This window comes from Myzus persicae, unplaced genomic scaffold (genome assembly GCF_001856785.1).
Source record: "Myzus persicae strain clone G006 unplaced genomic scaffold, MPER_G0061.0, whole genome shotgun sequence".
Classification (NCBI taxonomy): Eukaryota; Metazoa; Arthropoda; class Insecta; order Hemiptera; family Aphididae; genus Myzus; species Myzus persicae.
The window spans coordinates 13,784-32,944 of NW_019104116.1; the positions used below are offsets into that span (position 1 = coordinate 13,784).

The following is a 19,161-nucleotide window of genomic DNA, read 5'->3' on the forward strand; positions in this document are numbered from 1 at the left end:
CTAAATTCCATTTAGTCATATTCTTAATCAAGTAAGATATGTAATTTATGTACATACCTGCTAACCTGTGAACATTACCTTCGACAAATTGGCTGAGTCGTAAATGAGTTCAAAGCTTATGTTCCTGGTCATGATTAGGTGTTAAACTTTCTAATATGATATCCCCAACTAGCAAAAAGTTTTACTGATAACATAAAAAAAAATCACGTGTGGGAATAATTAAAGACGATTTATTTCAGTATATATCATTCTTATCTATAGAATTGGTAGAAGATCATCCAAGTCATATTTTTAACTTTGACGAGACTAATCTCGTAGACGATCACAAAAATATGTTCTTAGAGAAGAAGAAGGCAGATTAGACAGAAAAAAACCTGGTGGTAACAGAAAAATAATAAATTTACCCGCTAGAAAAAGTATTACAACAATAAATTTAGCTTCATAACCATGTACCTCCAATGCTTCTCACCCACAAGATAGAGGATAATAGCAAGAAATAATATTTAAAGATGAATCAGAAGGCGAAAACTGGGAGATTTGCCGATAAAGATCTTTGGCAAAATAAAAAAAAAAGAAGAAGTTATGGCTCAGCAAAGAGATTACCGTAACAAAGTTTAAGCTGGTAGTTAAATCTATAAGCTCATATTGTATTAAAACATTAGAAAATGAATATTATCCGGGTGTCATTTTAGAGTTGAGCAATGATTCAGGCAAGATAAAATCCATGAAAAAATCAAACTCTTATTGGAAGTGGCTTTATGTATTAGAGTATTATTATTTAGCAATTATATTATGATACAAAATATCATCCTACCATATTCATAATTCATACATCATTATATTGTATTTTAGTATAAAATATTTTCTAGTTCATTATCTATTATAGTTGGATTTCACAAAATATTTGAGTTAAAATGTATTTAAATATAGGGTGGGAGACTAACAAAAATATAATTAATAATTGAAATGTAAGTATCAATAACACTTTGAGGTATTGACTAATGATTCATTATAAATGACTTACTATTTACTGTACATTTGTGAATGCAATAGGTATTACAAGATTAAAAACAGTAATAGTAATTATAAAATTGATAAAATTGAAAAACTTACATTTTTTGTTTGTTTTAATTTATATTGATCTAATAATGTTGACAATAACATTGTGCCTTCTAACAAAACAATTAAATAAAACGCTTGTATACATAAGTGACTTAACTTTAATTATTTTAAACATAGAGAGAGTGTGAACTATAGGAGTGCCTTCATGAGTACACACTACATGCAACTACACTAGGTATACAATATTGTCAATACTTGTTGTAGAATGAAGTATGGATAAAGTACTAATATAGTACCTACATCCCTAGGTATGTTGGGACTAAAGGAAGTCATTTTGTTTGAAATTGTATATTCTTAGTAAGTAGAATCAAGTTGTCTAGATGTGTAATATTTATACAATCAAAAATATTGCAAAATAAGAATAAATGTTGTATTATGAACGAGCTTCCAACTATCATGGATTAAGGATAAAAATTTTGTTTCATTATTTGTTGAACAGATGTGGGATATTCTTCTTTTAAATACCAACCTCCTAAGCCTAATGTGGTAATTAGTAAAGGATCACTATGTATTCCTTTGCCATAGTTTGTATTTATTGCTATGGAAACAATGTATGTAGTATAAGGCTCAAGATTTGTTAATAATGTAAAACCTCCGTCTTTTTGTGCCGCTTCTCTGGTCATTGTTTTAGACAACATGGATCCTATAATATAAAATAGATTTCTAATTATTATACATTTTCATAATTAGATACTAAATATCCATACATTTATAAATATTAAATAAAACAACTAGGTAGATCGTATTTATCTAAACACCTAATATGCAAACAAAAATCACACATCATTAACCGTTTACAGCAACTATTATATAATATTTTATTATGTCTTATCACTAACTATGGATATAAATAATACACCTTTTTAAATACAAATGCTATTAAAATTAAACTAAATTACAAAATATAAAATATGTACTCATTGTTTCTACTTAATCTCTAGGTATCATTAGTCGTATCAGTATTTTCAACCAATTTACTTTTCATACCAATACTCCATCTCAAAAGATAATAATCAATCGGCCCACCGATTTTTTTCAGTGCTGCGCATCCCCTACAAACAACCTGATGTTAGAGTGATCATGTGCCAATCACATCATTCACGATGCTCAAAAAGTGATTGTTCTTTTTTTAGACTGAGTTTATATCTAAATACTTCGGTTTGCATGTATAGATTAGGTATGAATATGAAATAATTATAATGCTACATTTTTAATGATAAAATTTTTAATTTCACATAAGTTCTTTGTGGAATCATTAAATATTGTGTGTGAACTAAAGCAATACGCACAAATAATTATTACTGATATTTTTTACCCAATCTTTTCAGTGATTGAAAATTAAATTATCTTAATCTAACAATATTGTTGTTATTGTTGCATTAAATCATTAATAAGAAATATTCTTACCGTTGCAAATGTAATTTTTTGTGGCAGCAACAGCACAATAAAATATTTGATATTCACCAACTAAACCGATTCTATCAGTACACTCAATATTCCATCTCAAGCCAATAAACGTCGAGCTGATCACACTAACCCAAACGTTCTCAACTTTTCTTGCAGCTACACAATTATAAACAGATAAATTCAAAATGAACATTGACAAATTATACAATGCAATCCAACCAAAAAAAAAAAAAAAAATAGAGATTCATACTTATATTATTTTGTATTGTACATGATTCCCACACCATTCCACTACTGTTACAATTGGTTTGATGATAACTATTGGTTCCATTACTTACTAAACGTCGACTGTTAGCACTTATTGCAAATTGATAATGTTTTTTAACATTATAATTAAATATAGTGACATTGCAGCGATATTCTGAACTAGGGACATGCGTCCAGTTCATATAACCCTGCAAAACACATCACACTCAGTTAAATATCAGTAAAGTTGGTTCATTCCGATGGATCTTAGATGTATATCCAGGATGATTAGTTTGGATAATTTGAGAGAAAAGGTATGAAAACAAACTTTTAATGGAAGACTGCTGAAAGATTTGAACTATGAACAGCTGTGTGTTGGTTTAGTGCTAGTGAGATTTATATGCCACCTATATACATTTTTCCAAAAAAAAGGATGAAGATGAACATTTTAAATGGAGCTGCTCCAAAAACGTTAGGAATATTATCTGCTTCTCTATACATAAATTTAGATGTTTTTTTGGGTAGCTTGAGCATTTCAAACAGCATGCGAAACCTTCTTTAGACTCAACAGCTCTTTTGATTTTAAATAATCATAGTTCTCATGTTCATTTAAAGACTGTTACTTTCTGCAGGAATAATAATTATATTCATTTACTTAGTATACCACAACATAAAAGCTACCGTTATATCATAATATTGATAATCTTTCTTTGGTTATACCTACAACTGTACTATATACTTGTTAAATTAGGTGTATTTTAAAATTTTTAATTTGTTTTATTACGAAAAAAGTTTATTTTTTATTCTAACAATGTACTCGTAGTATTGTACGATTTGAACACATTTTATAAAAAAGTGCACCATCTTACCACAATATACTCTACATTGTATATCAATTATACCGAAATCGTAATAAACCTTTTATAGAAACATAGCTCGTCATTTGAAAATAAAATCTTAAAAATAAACCAAGATAAAATTAGTGTTTTTATAAGCAGCACGAATTCAATAGAATGGTATTTTTCAAAACTAAATTTCTGCCACAACGTGTGTATTAATTGTGATCAAAAAATTATTTTAATTGAATTTACGTACATCACACTGATATGGATGACGACTAACATTTTCACACCAAAATAATGTGTAGTAATTCAGTTCATCGGCAGTGGACAATTTCGTATTGACGGCATTTTTCCAGGAAAGTTCAAAAACACCTTCTTGATCAAATACCATTTTTGTCAGTAATGTTGGTTTTTCAACCCCTAATAACAATAAAATACTATTTAAAAAATTCTGATCAACATTGGTACATTTATCGAATTCTTACTCTGTGATTCACTAGGTACGTATATTGTTGAGTACTCCGTTGACAAACCTTCTTTGTTGGATGAATAGACTGTAAAATTGTAACTAACCGAAGTACTGAGCTCTTTAAATTTGGCATAATTATCAAATATCTCATCACTAAAGTGAATACTAAATTTTTATAAACAATAACAGTATCAATTTTAACGATTGAATAAGAAAAATTGTTTTAATAAAATTAAAAGAATAAATAAATAAATGGCACTTACGTGGTCTCATTTTGTTCTGTAGTTGAAGTATAGTAAGCACGGTACTCAAACGAATCACCACATTTCTCGCTATCATCAATTTTTTGCCAATAAATGAAAACGTTTCTTTTGGATTTGTCGATTCGTGAAGGAAGACTCTCAAAGCTCCCAACATCAGTTCTTGGCGGTCTTCTTGGTACTATGAATCATATGATGAATTATAAAAATGTTATTCATTTGTGTTGTATTGAATTTGTTTTAGAGGATAGTAATAGTATATTTATTTATTATATGGGTACATCTTACGCTTTCATTTTAGCAACCCGATATCACTTTTTCGTCTATAATATAGACAAATTTTAATAAGCCATTAAGTATTAACTCACTAGAAGGTTTGGTTTTCAGAGTTATACAACCAGGAGGTGACCACTTATCCTCCCCGCGGGCGAGTGAAGAACGTACGTATATGCAAACATCGTAATGTGCAAACGGATATTTTAGATCAGTGACATTAAAATAATAATAATCATTATCACGTTCTTGGCAATTCATAGTATACAGAAATGAATTTGTTTTATTGGACGGCAATGACATACTGCAATGCACGTCACTTGTATTTACAGACTGTAAAAAAATTGAAACCATCATATCGTTTTTATTTTCATTCTTGGTTTTTCAACACTCACATGCCAATGTTTAAGATCGGAGTCCCATTGTGACTTATATTCGATCTTATGAATTAGTTCCCGTGGAAAGTTTGTCATAGTGCCCACTGACCACCTAAACATGGCACTTGATTCTGTTTTATCCACCACGGTGATATTTATAGGGCTCGCGGGAATTACTGAATATAAAAGAATATTAATTAACGTTTATAACACTTTGATCATAAAGTAAATTATGATTTTTGTATATAAATATACTATTGGCGTAATGATGAAAGTTGAAAAATGTAGATGAATTTCCTAACACATTTTGGCCATTTAATCTGAAATCGTAAAACTCATAAGGTTGTCTATATATGGGAGTAGTATCGAAATCCCAATAGCAAGTATTCTCTCTGATATCTGAATCCGTCGGACAATTTATGAATATTCTATTTATAAAAAAAAAGTTATACACAATAAATGAAAAATATTATTAATAGCTCTAATACATTACCTGCCTCCAGCACGACCAGGTAATCTGAATAATAACGAATAAGTGGTTTTGATTGGATTCTCTGACGTGTTCCAATTGCATCTCAAACTAACCCAATTGTCAGAAATACATGTAAAATTTCTTATGATGGCAGGTTTATCTAGGCAAATATAACCGTTAAATGGTTTTTATTTTAAATTCTTATTAAAACGACATATGCTTCAATTCTTATGAAAGGGGATATCTTTATATGTATTTTTTCAATACAACACATAGCAAATATTGATAAATATGTTCGAAAAAGTCAACCTGGTTATGATAGTTTGTATATGTTAGGTTAGGCAATTTGAAAGACTGTGTATAAACCAATTTTTGTTACTCATCGTACTGCCTATTTAAGAATCAAGTGTAGAAAAGCAGACAGACTATGTAATTCCAAACGCCATGCTTCTAAATCTTGTTCAAATAAATAGATAATAATAAAATTATAATATATTATAAAAATGAAATTATGATACTTGTTAATTTTTTTTTTTATTCCATCAAAGTATTCGTATAATATTATGATACATCAGAAAAAAATTAATAATGATCGTTTTAAAAAAATATCAATACTATAAATAGCCAATAATTATAATTCATAATAAAAATAAAAACTTATATTAGTTGGTTCAAAAAAAAATTCGAGGTTTACATTGCCCAGGCAGGACCACATTGCTCGGTGTTCCACACTACCCATAATAAATACAATTAGATCGTACGTTAATTTTTTTAATTATAAAATGCCCAGATTATATTATCCTGGTCAAAATATTACTGTAGATGAGGGGGCATGTCTTTTCGTGGTCGAGTTCATTTTAGGGTGTACATGAAAAATAAACCCGAAAATATGCCATGAAACTGTTAATTGCTTCTGACCCTATTACAGGATAAACATTAAATTTCGAGATTTATTCTGCAAAGAGAGATGCAAATAATTTAATTATACCTTTATATAGTCGTTCATTAAAACAGTATTTTAAGAAAGGCCATATAATTTATATGGATAGATTTTATACTAGACCTAAGGTGTTAGAATATCTTTGGGATATTAAAATAAAACAAATGCTGTAGGAACTGTTATGGTAAATCGTAGAAGACTTCCGAAATATACAGTAATTAACATACAATTAGGAAAGGATGAAATGGTTTTTGATAGGGATGGCCCAAAAATTTGTTTAAAATGGAAAGACAGGGGATGTTCCTATTATGTTAACATGCCACTCGGCTGACATGGCATCTGTAACTGCAAAAGCTAAAGAGAACCCGTACAAATATTTGAAAACTTGGCCATCGTCGATTATGATAAGGTATAATACAGGAGTTCATCACGGAGACCAAATGATTACATACTATAAATTAAAACGTAGTTTTTTTATTTATTTAAAGTTAGTACTGTTAATAGTTGTATAATATATAAACATTATGATGCACAAAATAAAAACATCCATTCTAAATCTCGGCAAATAAATGACCGAGAAAGCGGGTAAAGTAATTGACACAGGGACAGGATATGAAACAAATAATGTCGATGAGCTTATTGGGAGACATTTTTTAATAAAATTTTACCCACTCCAAAAAAATCTAATCCTTGTAGAACGTGTAAAGTATGCACAAAAAAAATCAAAACAGGGTTATTAGATAGAGGTAAAAAAGAAACCAATTTGTAATGTACCCCTTTCCATTGATAATTGTTTTGAAATATATCACACTAAAAAGCAATATTGGTAATAATAAAATGATACTACATTGCATTGACTTTTTATTTTTTTTTAGTTTGATTGTTTATTTAGATTTGATTCACTTTTACTTAAAATTATTTTGTAAACGCAATTATGTATTTTTAAAAATATTTTTTAGAAACGGTTTGATTTATTATTATTTTTATTACTTTTTTGTTGAAGAATTGTTATTTTTAAGAAAGGTGATATGTTTATTGATATTTTAACTATCATAACTGTTTTTATATTTTATTTACAAATATTTAAATTAATATGTGATCATTTTTATAATTATTATAAAATTATAAATATTAAGTGTGTACAAAGAATTAATAAAAATTTACTTTTTTTTGATTTCTGTGCCAACATGTACTTATAATAAAAATTGCTATATCATATCGACTTTTCGATTTGTTCTCTCAAACTGTTGAAATTATGTGTATATTACTATTATTGGTTTTTACAGTATATTTATTTTTAGAATTATTTTTTGATCTATACTCGGAGAATTTGACGAAAAAAACAATTGAATCAGATTATTCAATGCCAAGTAAACAACTAGAGAAAATACCATAAAATATCCGGCCTATAAAAGAAACAATTAGCGGGAAATGACCGTCTGTATGTATTTTACACACATGCCGCGTTAAACGTTGCTCTCGTCCCCAACGTAGTAACTAATTATTGATAGTCCACTTTATCTCAAACAGAGGACCGTGTCTAACTCCTGTTATGATTTATTTATTATAATGTATAGTTATAATAAAATCTATTTGAATGTTCTGGTTAACTTACATCCTACATAGACTCTATTCAAACACACCCTGACTTGTGATCCCAGTTGATGAGATCCATTCGTTTCTGAGCCATAAGCTAAATCTTGTACAGTGGGCAACATGGACGAACCGTTAAATGACATAATATATGAGTGATCACCGCTGGAATTAATATAACTTTCGTTTTGACGCCGTTCATAATCAAGTAATAGTGTGCAATAATAGGTATCTTGGCCAGCTGGGGGGTTTGGGATGCGGAGTTGAGCCGATGTTGCGTTGACGATTGTCACGTATTGTCTGGGTACAATTTCGGCGTTTTTATAAAACACGATCCTGTGGCTTGGATATTTGGTTTTATTACTACTGTCCGTTCGATCACGAAACAAGTTCTGCACTATTATGGTATCAGATTGCAAGGTGCAAGTGATTTCCAAAGGAACTCCACTGCCATACTCTAGGAAGATGTCACCGCTTGGGACCGTTCCTAAAATTGTTACAATAATATACACAAGAGTGTTATTGATTACTTATCACAAAACTTTTACTAGCTATATAAATATATGTAAATACATTCATTTTTTAATAATCAGGTGAACTTTTTTAGTTGACCAAAAAAAAAAAATGTTTCAACTGAAGAAAATCATACAAAAATATGTTAAATATATTTAAATGTTAATGAATAGTGTCAACACTAATATTGTATTTAGTGGATAAAATATTTAGATTAGAAGTCTGAATATAATAGTATCAAGACAAATTGATAATTTCATAGTTTTCTATGGTAATTTAATATATTATTACCTACCTGATACACAATTTTTATGTTTTCAAAGATGGCTAAATATTAAAATTTAAAACAATCAACCCTACAAGAATTATTGAAGAAAAATAAATGGTTCTTGAAGATACTATCATGCATAGAAACTATTATTTAATCAACGATACAATTTATATATATTTTTTTTTGAAATGCCTGAGCAATAAATCTCCACTAAAAACTTTGATGATATTTTACTGAATAAATTTCCGTTTCAACTAAAAAAGATTAATATAAAAAATACAATTAATAAACATTTAATAATACTGCAGTTTCTTACCTCCAACAGACTTTATACCGTTGCCACATGATACTGACGAATAGGCTAAATCAACTAGAAACGTCATTAATATTAACGTGGTCCATAGTATTGTAATTGATGACAAACTGCGTCGATTTATTGTTGTAGATAGTGGTCGAACCATTTTTGTATCAGCAACCATTATTCAAGATCGATTACTATAAGTAATTACCGTTAACTGGCAATACACCTGTAATAAATGTAATTAAAATTATAGAGATTCAAAAAAAAAATGTTAAATGTTAAAATGTGTGATCCTGTGAACACGTCTAGAGATGCGAAGTGATCTTAATTTGACGGTGGAGGTATCCACCACTTTGTTTTTTAATGTAACTGTTTTATATAACAGCAGCGGCGTTGTCTGTTCCAGTATTATTCAAATTATATTTTATCATGTATATATTTTTTTTTTGGATTAAGACTTCAACTACTAAGGTCCTTAGCCTGGTACTGTGTGTGGGGGACGGTTGGTTGGAACACGTTTGTATGTGTGGCAAGAATGTGTTGCTAAAAACCTGGATGGTCACCCATCCGAGTGCTAGCAACGACAGCCGGTACGCACGTTCAGAGCGTTGCCGCAGATTGAGAGTACGACAGCGCCTCACCAAGCCACATTTTATTAGATATACAAGCGAACAATTAAAAATTATAAAAAATTTCTTCTAAGGTTTCACTTTTGTTTAAAAAACACCCAGAAGACATGTTGTTAGCTGAATTCGTGGGCAAATATCTGTATATCTAAAAAAATCAGGCTTCAAAGATCCACAAATAAGTAACAATGAGGTGTGTTATATGGTAACAATAATTTCAAAATCAATTGTTTCACAACCCTGCAGCATGAGTTGTGTACTTAATTTTGTAGAATTTTGTAAAACCAAAACAATTTCTCAAAATTAAATTTCACCTTAAGGGGGTAACTATACCCATGCACCAGGATCCGTTACTTTTAACAGTATTTAGGTGGGTCAAGTTCAGGTAACCCGACCGCTTTGTCCGATCTTCTCCAAACATACACGAGTTGTTACTAAATAGTTAGCAAATAATAACAAATCAAAATTGTATTATTGGAGAATTTTTTAGCTGTTCCTCCAGTCCATACACCCGGAGGTACTCAATATGGTTAGTTTAAATTTCTCCAGCAAATGCATAATAAAATGTAGCAATCATTGAATGGCTCCCAAATTTTGGTATAAATGAAGCTGACCATTGAATTTGGTCCCGAAAAATTTGTATTTAAATTGGCTCCCAAAAATGTAAAATATTATTTAACAAGGGGTTCTCATATTATTTTACGACTTCTACTGTGTCATTGGCCCTTTGCATTCAAGTATAGTCTAGCACTGGATGCCTAAATATACTATTATATGTACATATATATATACATATATATATTTATTGAATTTAGTCTTATCATTTTAATCGTCCTAATCTACTAAATAGATCGATATTCATTGATTTCTATACACTACTTTTATTTTGTTGTTAATATTTTATGACCACGATAACCATGTATTACTTTATAAGTAGATATACGCTGTATTCCATTGAATTCGTAAAACATATCCTAGTGACAAAATTTGAAGTGAAAAGGGAAAATAAATTTTAGCAATTAATAAAATACAAATTTAGTTTCGAAAAATTCCTCTGAAATGGGTTACAACGATACAAATTTTCTAATGCGGATGCATTGCAAATTTAAAAGTATTACACAACGAGGGTATCTTGTGAAAATCATGTAATATACATAACAACATAAAATTAAATAAAATATAACTCCAAATATTAAGCAATACTTTGAAACGTAAGGCCACTGAACATAAGTGTGAAAGCCCTCCAAGATATCGCATTCATTTTTATGGAAGAATAATACAAATGCAATAGTAACTAAAGATGTGAAACAATGTATACATTATATTATATATATATTTTTGTACAATATATTTCAAGCTCGAGCTTGCTGAGTCCGAATTTGTCTCTTAGTAGACATGAGACGTATGATATTTATACAGATTCCGACCAAGCCTTTCACTCTACCACTTACTATGCGGTCTATGGTAGATTAAATATCATAAAAAATTCTCTGTGAGGCTGTGGTGGCTTGTCAGGGGAGGCAAGTGAGGCGCAGCTTTACCTAACTATTGTAAAGGAAAAGGAGGTATATGTACTATAATTATAGTTCTTTCCAATCGACTTTAAGAATATTATATTCAAATATTCAATAATATAATCTACATTTTAAAATATAAAAGCTTTTTGTTACTATATTATATTATTATAATAACAAAACAAATTTATTTTGTAGTGTATAATATTAGTTATCATAGTACTTAATACATCACTGTTATCAAAAATCACGACGAAGAGGTTATTTGAATGATAGAACGATCTCGACGAAAACCGAAGAGTGCCGAGAGGCTAGTAATATTTAGCCTCAAACGTGTTGGACGGCCGTATGATTATAAAATATATCATGGTAGAAAGGGAAGTCGGAATTTTATTATGAAATGAGGCTAAACGATTCGGTTCTCAGAGTTTGTCAACATTATTCATTAGCTATTTGTTGAACCGATATAACTTCCACTAATAGAAATAGGAACTGTGAGGTTGTCATATCGTGTAATGTAAGACAAGTGTATACATATTACCTACCCACAATACTTTTATAACAAATTAAAAATATCGGTTCTTATCAAGCAATAACAATTAAAATTTAACATAATAATTAATAACTTATTTTATACATATGTACATGTTATATATATGTATTTTTAGTTGACTTTATTTTGATATTTAAGATAAATATTAAATATGATAATATGGTTTATTATTTATATGTTCTTAAAGGTTAGAATCAAATATTAATTTAATTATTATAAAATTTAACTTGAAACTCATTTTAATATTTTAATAGTATATTTCTCCAATATATTTTGAAAAAATACATATCTGCCAAGCAGATTCTGCCTCACCCCTCATACGGTTCGTATGGTATGGAGCACAGGAGAACATGAACCACCCAAAAAAATAAAAATATTTAAAAAATAATTAGATTCCTAAGGTAATATATTATATACTAATATATAATTGATTATTAGGCACATGGTCTGTAAATAAATTTTTTTTCAGTTTTTCATTTTGAGAAGTGTGTCTTTATAGATTAAATAATTCGCGGAGCACAAATAGTCTGTGCTCCGGGCGGCCATGTAAATATTAGCTATATGTCTCGACGCGTCGTTTAGTAATAATATATAGTAGTTTGGAGCACATTTAATGTCATTTATATTGATTTTTATCAAATCACGTTGTCGCGTCGATCGTCGAAACGATAACACTACATTATCGAATTATCATTATCTGTTAATTGCGCTAGTGTGCTCTCAAGATCAACTATTAACTACCTACTATTAATACCATCAATATAATATAAAAACAGATTAAAAATTGACATATTCCTATGAATTTTTCAAATGAATGTTCAGAAAATTAATATTTTTACCATCTTACACAGGTATTTTATACATTTCTTGTGCACCACCTAAGATGAACCTCACGAACCGCCACTGATAAGAACGGCAACAAAATCATGTCTGTTGTATGGGAGCCCCCTTAAATATTTATTTTATTTTATTAGTAGTATTTTTTGTTGTAGTGGCAATAGAAATATGTCATCTGTAGAAATTTGAACCGTCTTAGTATCACGGTTCATGAGATACAGCCTGGTGACAGACGAACGGACGGACGGACGAACAGCGAAGTCTTAGTAATAGGGTTCCGTTTTACCCTTTGGGTAAAAACGTTGTGTCCATAGACCGTGAATAGAGTTTAAATATTTTTTAAATATCTATAAATTATAATTCTGCTTTAATAGTTTATTTTAAATTTATCAGTGGCTATAGCTACATACTAGTATTTATATTCAATGATAACATAATATAAGCCTATATATAACCTAAAATTAACTTTCAAATATTTTTTTTTTTAACTCGACTAAATTGAATTAATATAATTCATCAAGTCATGCACCTCTGCAGGCCTTGGGAAATTATTATTTATTTGGTGGTGCCACAATAAATAAACGGATTGTCATTTAATAGGTATTAATAATTTCATATATGTTTTTATTCCTCCTCTCTTTACATCAATAATCTTTATTACTGAATTATGCCGTATATGAGGGCAATAAAGCCGAATACAATAATAATACCAAGTACATTCATGGTGCATTGTATACCTTTTATAAACTACTGGCACACTCGGATTTATTTTTAAATTAATTAATTGGTCAAATTTAACCGTTTAGTATTAATTAACTTGGAATAATGAAAAATAATTCAAAATTTTTAAAACATGATCGACTAATTGTATTCGAGATGAAAAATGGTCACTAAGATAACATAATATAATTTTCTAATAATATTATTATTTATAGGTAGCTATTGTAACTAAATTGATTATTATGGTTATAACGGATAGACTTTAAATGTCATACACTTTTAAACATAATAATAATAAAATCATAAAAAATACCATTGTTTCTGAATCCATCTGACTACGAATGCTCATAAAAGTGCAGAAAGAACTAAAAGGATTTTTAAAGCAATAAACATTATATGCAGTATAAAACATTATCGGTACCCAAATAGCTCAGTCTTAGAATACGGAAAAAAGAAAAAGAAAAAAAACATCCATAAAAAAAATTCTTGGTAGGAATAAAAGCCTATGGAAATAATACCCAAAATAAAAACCCGTGATATATCCTTTATTACCAATAGTAAAAAATATTGTCTTTAATATAAATTAATATATATTGATACCTACACATTTCTTACTATTAATTACTGTTTGCTATGATGTTTATAGTTATTAACATGCGTATTATTTTATATTAAATGCCAAAGTATTAGTTTTTAATTTAAATCCAAATATATTTTTAACTTTTAACATTTGTAATTTTCGAATATTCCTGCAATAAAGCATTTAAAAATTTAAAATACTGACTATACTATCGTAATAGATACCTATATCTTAATGTACATTTTTAGTAGCATCCTATGTTTTTATTAGATATTTAACCATACCCTAATTAATTAAATAATATAATATATTACATTTATTGCTCAATTTATCAATTATGAATTTACTTATTCACCTTTGTTTATAATCATAATAATAATAATAATTTTTTTTTCCACGGTTATTTTTCCTAGATTCAGTTTTACTTTGATTTTTCCGTCCTATTTATTAGAGTACTTTTAGATAACTCCATGTCATTCTGGACATTCTTGTATGAAACTCGAGTAACATTTTTGAGTAAATGTATTTAAATAATTTTAAGTACTTAAATAGATACGTATTTTAAGTACTTTTAAAAAAAGTACTTGGATAATGTATTTTAAATACTTATTCGAAAATATATTTGTATTTAAAATCAATAACAATTATTCAAATACTAATTTTTTTTAGTTTAAATATTTTCTATTTTAGTTTTAATGACACAAAAAAAAATAAGTACAAATTAAGAATTTATTATAATATATATTTTTTTACTGGGAATTATATTTAAACAAAAATTAAAATGGTTCAACAAAGCAATAGAGATGATTATTAAATAGTCAAACCAAATTATAAAATGCTCTATAAAATTAATATGAACCATGAGAATCGATTCAGTTCAGGTAAAATAAAGTAAAAAAAAAAATGTTTATAAAAAATTTGAAAGTATCTACAAATATTTTTTTAAAGTGTTTTTGTATTTGTATATAAATACTTTTCAAAATTAGTATCTGTGTCTGTACTTGAATAATTGAATAATTACTTAAAAAAATCTTATACAAGACTGACTACGAGTAGGTTGCTAACAGGCAGTAGAAGAGCGCTAATTAAAGTTTTTACAGTAAACGGAATATATTTAACAGATTTTTTGTGTTATACATTATTCTCATGGCTTAGTTTAAGAATTTATGATATATAACATTTATTTAAAAAAACGGGATGTTTAATACGAAAATGAAGTAAAAGAATAGTATGTAATAAATTAATATTCGTAAATATATGATGCAACATTAATGAAGTCTTCTATTTTATAAATTTTACTTTCAAAAGTAATCAAATAGAAGATATTTTAGTAAGTTTCAGGATAGATGGATAAACTAATAATAAGTGTTGGAACTTAATTTATCAAAATAAAAATAAAAATAAAAATAATAATAAGCGCTAGGTATATAATATAACATAGTATTGAAATACATATTTTGCGCCAAAAAATATAGAATACAGTAACAAAAGAAGGAATCTTTTAATTACTTATAAGGTACCCTAAATATCCATATTTTATTTTTTTTTATTTTTAATATCTATTTATCAATAAAAATAAAAAATGCTTACAAGTACTTCCAGCGCAAGAATCTACAAATTATAAATACAAACATTTTAGAATATTGATTGGAGTAAAAATTATTTAATTTGTCAGGCTATTCTGATAAATCTTGAATATAGCTTATACTCTTCTATATATTCTTCTATCTTTATATGTATTCCACAGTAATTAGAAAACACTGTGGAATCTGAGACCAGCTAATAATAAGTGTAGTATGTATTATATTACATTATCTGCTGAAAAAAATAACATACATTCTAAAGCAAAACATTTTTTTCTCTGGTCCGTGGAAAATTATTATATTGTATTAAGTAGGTAATTATTACTATTAAAATTATACTCAAGAAAATCAAAATCCTTATGGCGTATTTAATCCAATGAAAAATACTATATTGTACTAAAAATAATAATAGAAATACCTATACTACTTACCAATAACCATATTATAATGTAATTCAGCTAGGTAATACAAGAATAAATTTAGTGCACAGTAAATAAACTCCCTACTACCTACTGCAGAAAAAATATATTAAATCCATTTATAATGAACATTGGTGAAGACAATCATTAGTTATGATAAAATTAAAAAAAGCGATTTATGATTTTTTAAGTCTTAAATAAAAGGTTAGGTCATTATCATTAAATGAAATATTTATAGTTATGGTACTAAAAAAAAAACCTATTTTAGTTCATATGAACATTTTGTAAGTACCTACAACAAGAATACAAAATACCTATTATCGTTCCTTTACTAACAAGATAAATTACTACCCATTGATTTATATTTTATGCATTTAAGCTACAGACAGCACATATCTGACAAGTATTAGTCGATAAATCTGATGGAACCGAATTTCAAGAGTAAATCAACAAAGTTTCCAATGGCTATATAGTTTAAATGCAAAGCCCTGCACAACGTTATCATACGGATACGCTGAACACATACACAATAAACGTGATGAAAAATGATTTATTTTACTACTAAAAAAATTGATACACATAATATATCTATGATATTCACCTGATAATTTTGCGCCAATCCACGAGAGAAAGAAGGAGTCGTTCCTAACAGTTAGAACATACTAAACTATGAATTATGAGCGCTTAAATGAACGACATAAAGACCCACCATATTTTATGTGAAAAATGATTCTGGTGGTGGCACAATATAAACTGATCTTCATTCAATTAAACATAATGTCTGTCCCGTCACCCTACTTGGCTATTAATATATTTTTATTCCGACAATAAATTTTAGTACGTATATGGGTGAAAACGGCATACGTCGGCAATTACCCAAGTATTGTAAGCGCTATCGTATAGACATAACATAATTGCAGGTAAGTATTAGTATCCTCAATATTGTCAGAGGTGGAATACGTGTATGTCCATTTTTATTTTCTATCGCTATATAGATTAAAGGAGAATAGTATGTTCAATGTTTGATAAACGTATACCTATAGTACCTATGGTACAATCATTGCCTACTATTGTCAATATCAATCAGTTTCTATCAGCTACAGTATTACCCGACTAGGTAAGATTTAATAGTAAAATATAAGGTAAATAATTTATAATTATAAATATTATAAGTAACTAGAAAAAATTGATTTATTTAAAAATGACAGGGATTTATTCAAGTGGCTAATTAGATAATGTCCAGGTCGATCAAAATATCAAATCACTATCCATATTGATAATATAGAATAGTATAGAAAAAATGCAGCACTGATCGTTAGTCGAAAAGTTTAAAACAATACTGAAATTTGAACAAAAAATGTAGGTTTTATAGCTATAATCAACAAATTAACAAGAAATTATATCGTTGAAATGCTACTGATATCGTATCCTCTTATATGATGCCTTTACCGTCAGATCTAATTCGAAAAAATAACAAGATTTGTTCCTGGTAGTTTTGTTTGTCTGTAAATAGGTGATTAAAACTCCAGCGTAAATTCGAAAAAAGTAATACATGTTAAGTAATATTAATAATAGTTGTAATTGAATATAAAATGGTGCGAGACGATGGAGCATGGATCGAATTGTTATAAATAAAAAAATAATATGGCAATGGTATATATTTTAAAGATAACTGTTTTTTTGAATTCGAATCTGATAATTTGTTTTGATTGAAAATCTGACTTACAGTTTCAATCATTGTTTTTCTCTCAATTAAGTTGTACGGTTGTTCAAAATAGTGTTTAGTTGTTTAATATGATTAATAAGTTTGCAACCACCAGATGGTCCGGAAGAAATTCGAACGTTCTCAAGAAAAATATGGGACGAAATTGGCATTTTTAGGGCAGAAAAATTGGGACCAAGACATTTTGTGTACATTTGAAAGCGGTAAATTGAGTCATGGGGAAAAAAGGTTATAGGTCCTGCAAAAATGAGATAACAGAAGATACTCGTCTTAATTTTGATTAAGCCTAATAATTATGATAGGTATATATGGATGATTTTTATGATGACGCATAAATATTACGTATTATTACGACGCAACAAATGTAGGGTTAATTCATATTATATTTTTGTACATCAACCTATGGCTATANTAAAAATAACTATGAACAAAATTTTAGAGGAGATTCAAATTTGGTTCCGTAAGAATCCCAATTGTTAATATTTTTAAAACGTCGTAAAACATTTCATGTTTAATAATGCCTGTTTTTACTTTTTTCGACAGTTATTTTTAGGCATTTTTACTTAAAAATAAAAAATCAGGATTAAATTTCCCTATACTCCGATAATGTATAGGTACATTTATACGTGTTATCACAATAAAATCATTCAGTTACCCATATTTTTGGAACACATAAATGTGTTTTTAAAGGACATTTTTTGAATAAATATTTTGATGAGTCGTTCTCTTAACCTCACATGGAGTTTTTGGTGCCAATTAAAGTGACCATACGTTTTTAATCTTCGGCATCATCTAGATCAGCGTTTCCCAAAGTGTGTTCCGTGGGACAATGTCAAGGGTTTTGTTAGATGTATGAGATTCTTAACTTGTCTTGCATATGTTCATAAGCATCCTTAGAGGAGGTGCAATAAGCAAACTTATTGTGTTAATTATGTATCTCATATTCTTATATGTACAATGATAAATTTTCAAATAAATATTAAATCGTCATAATTAATAAGTCAAATAACAAATTAACAATAATTCAATTGTAGTACATATTAAATATTAAAATGTTAAATATATATTTTAGACGATTTTCAAGTTTCTTAAAACAAACGTCATCATTGTAGCTTCTAGTGAAATACTAAAATCAACATTATTTCAAACTCTAAATGTTTTTAGATACTCGTTGTTTTTTAGCATAAAGCTAAAAAATTATTATTAGGTAAAGGCACCTACTTGAAGTTAGTGCTTAAAACAAAGTACTTAAAACTTTCTATAAACATAAATTTAAGAGGACGTCTCAATGAAAAGTGTCGACATACAACGCTCAAGAGATAGCGTTGTTAGGGGCGCATGTAAATTCCGCCCGAAAATGGTAAATTCCGCCCAAAATGAACTACAGGTAAAATAAGGTTCATGTAAATTCCGCCCGAAAAAAATACAGGTAAAGAAACATACATGTAAATTCCGCCGGGAAAAAATGTATTACTGTTAATAAACAAATTTCTGAATGTGTCTTATTAATCATATTATTA

The 19,161-nt window shown here is 28.3% G+C and overlaps 1 protein-coding gene across 1 annotated transcript; it reads right to left on the bottom strand.

Moving 5' to 3' along the window:
- Nucleotides 1-447: 447 nt before the first annotated feature.
- Nucleotides 448-16,603, bottom strand: LOC111038903 (cytokine receptor-like). Its single transcript, XM_022322173.1, has 13 exons — nucleotides 16,520-16,603; nucleotides 9,102-9,312; nucleotides 8,024-8,488; nucleotides 5,490-5,628; nucleotides 5,252-5,424; nucleotides 5,015-5,172; nucleotides 4,715-4,952; nucleotides 4,350-4,527; nucleotides 4,103-4,251; nucleotides 3,871-4,037; nucleotides 2,780-2,984; nucleotides 2,530-2,685; nucleotides 448-1,765 (listed from the first exon to the last, which is right to left on the bottom strand). The coding sequence occupies exons 2-13, from the start codon at nucleotides 9,262-9,264 to the stop codon at nucleotides 1,524-1,526; spliced, it is 2,433 nt and encodes an 810-aa protein (XP_022177865.1). The 5' UTR covers nucleotides 9,265-9,312; nucleotides 16,520-16,603; the 3' UTR covers nucleotides 448-1,523.
- Between the last annotated feature and the right edge of the window lie 2,558 nt (nucleotides 16,604-19,161).

Coding starts and splice junctions, on each gene's coding strand:
- LOC111038903 (XM_022322173.1), bottom strand. CDS start 9,264: ATGGTTGCTGATACAAAAATGGTTCGACCACTATCTACAACAATAAAT. Junction 5,425..5,489: donor CCTGGTCGTGCTGGAGGCAG/GTAATGTATTAG, acceptor TTTTATAAATAG/AATATTCATAAATTGTCCGA. Junction 2,686..2,779: donor TACAATACAAAATAATATAA/GTATGAATCTCT, acceptor ATAATTGTGTAG/CTGCAAGAAAAGTTGAGAAC.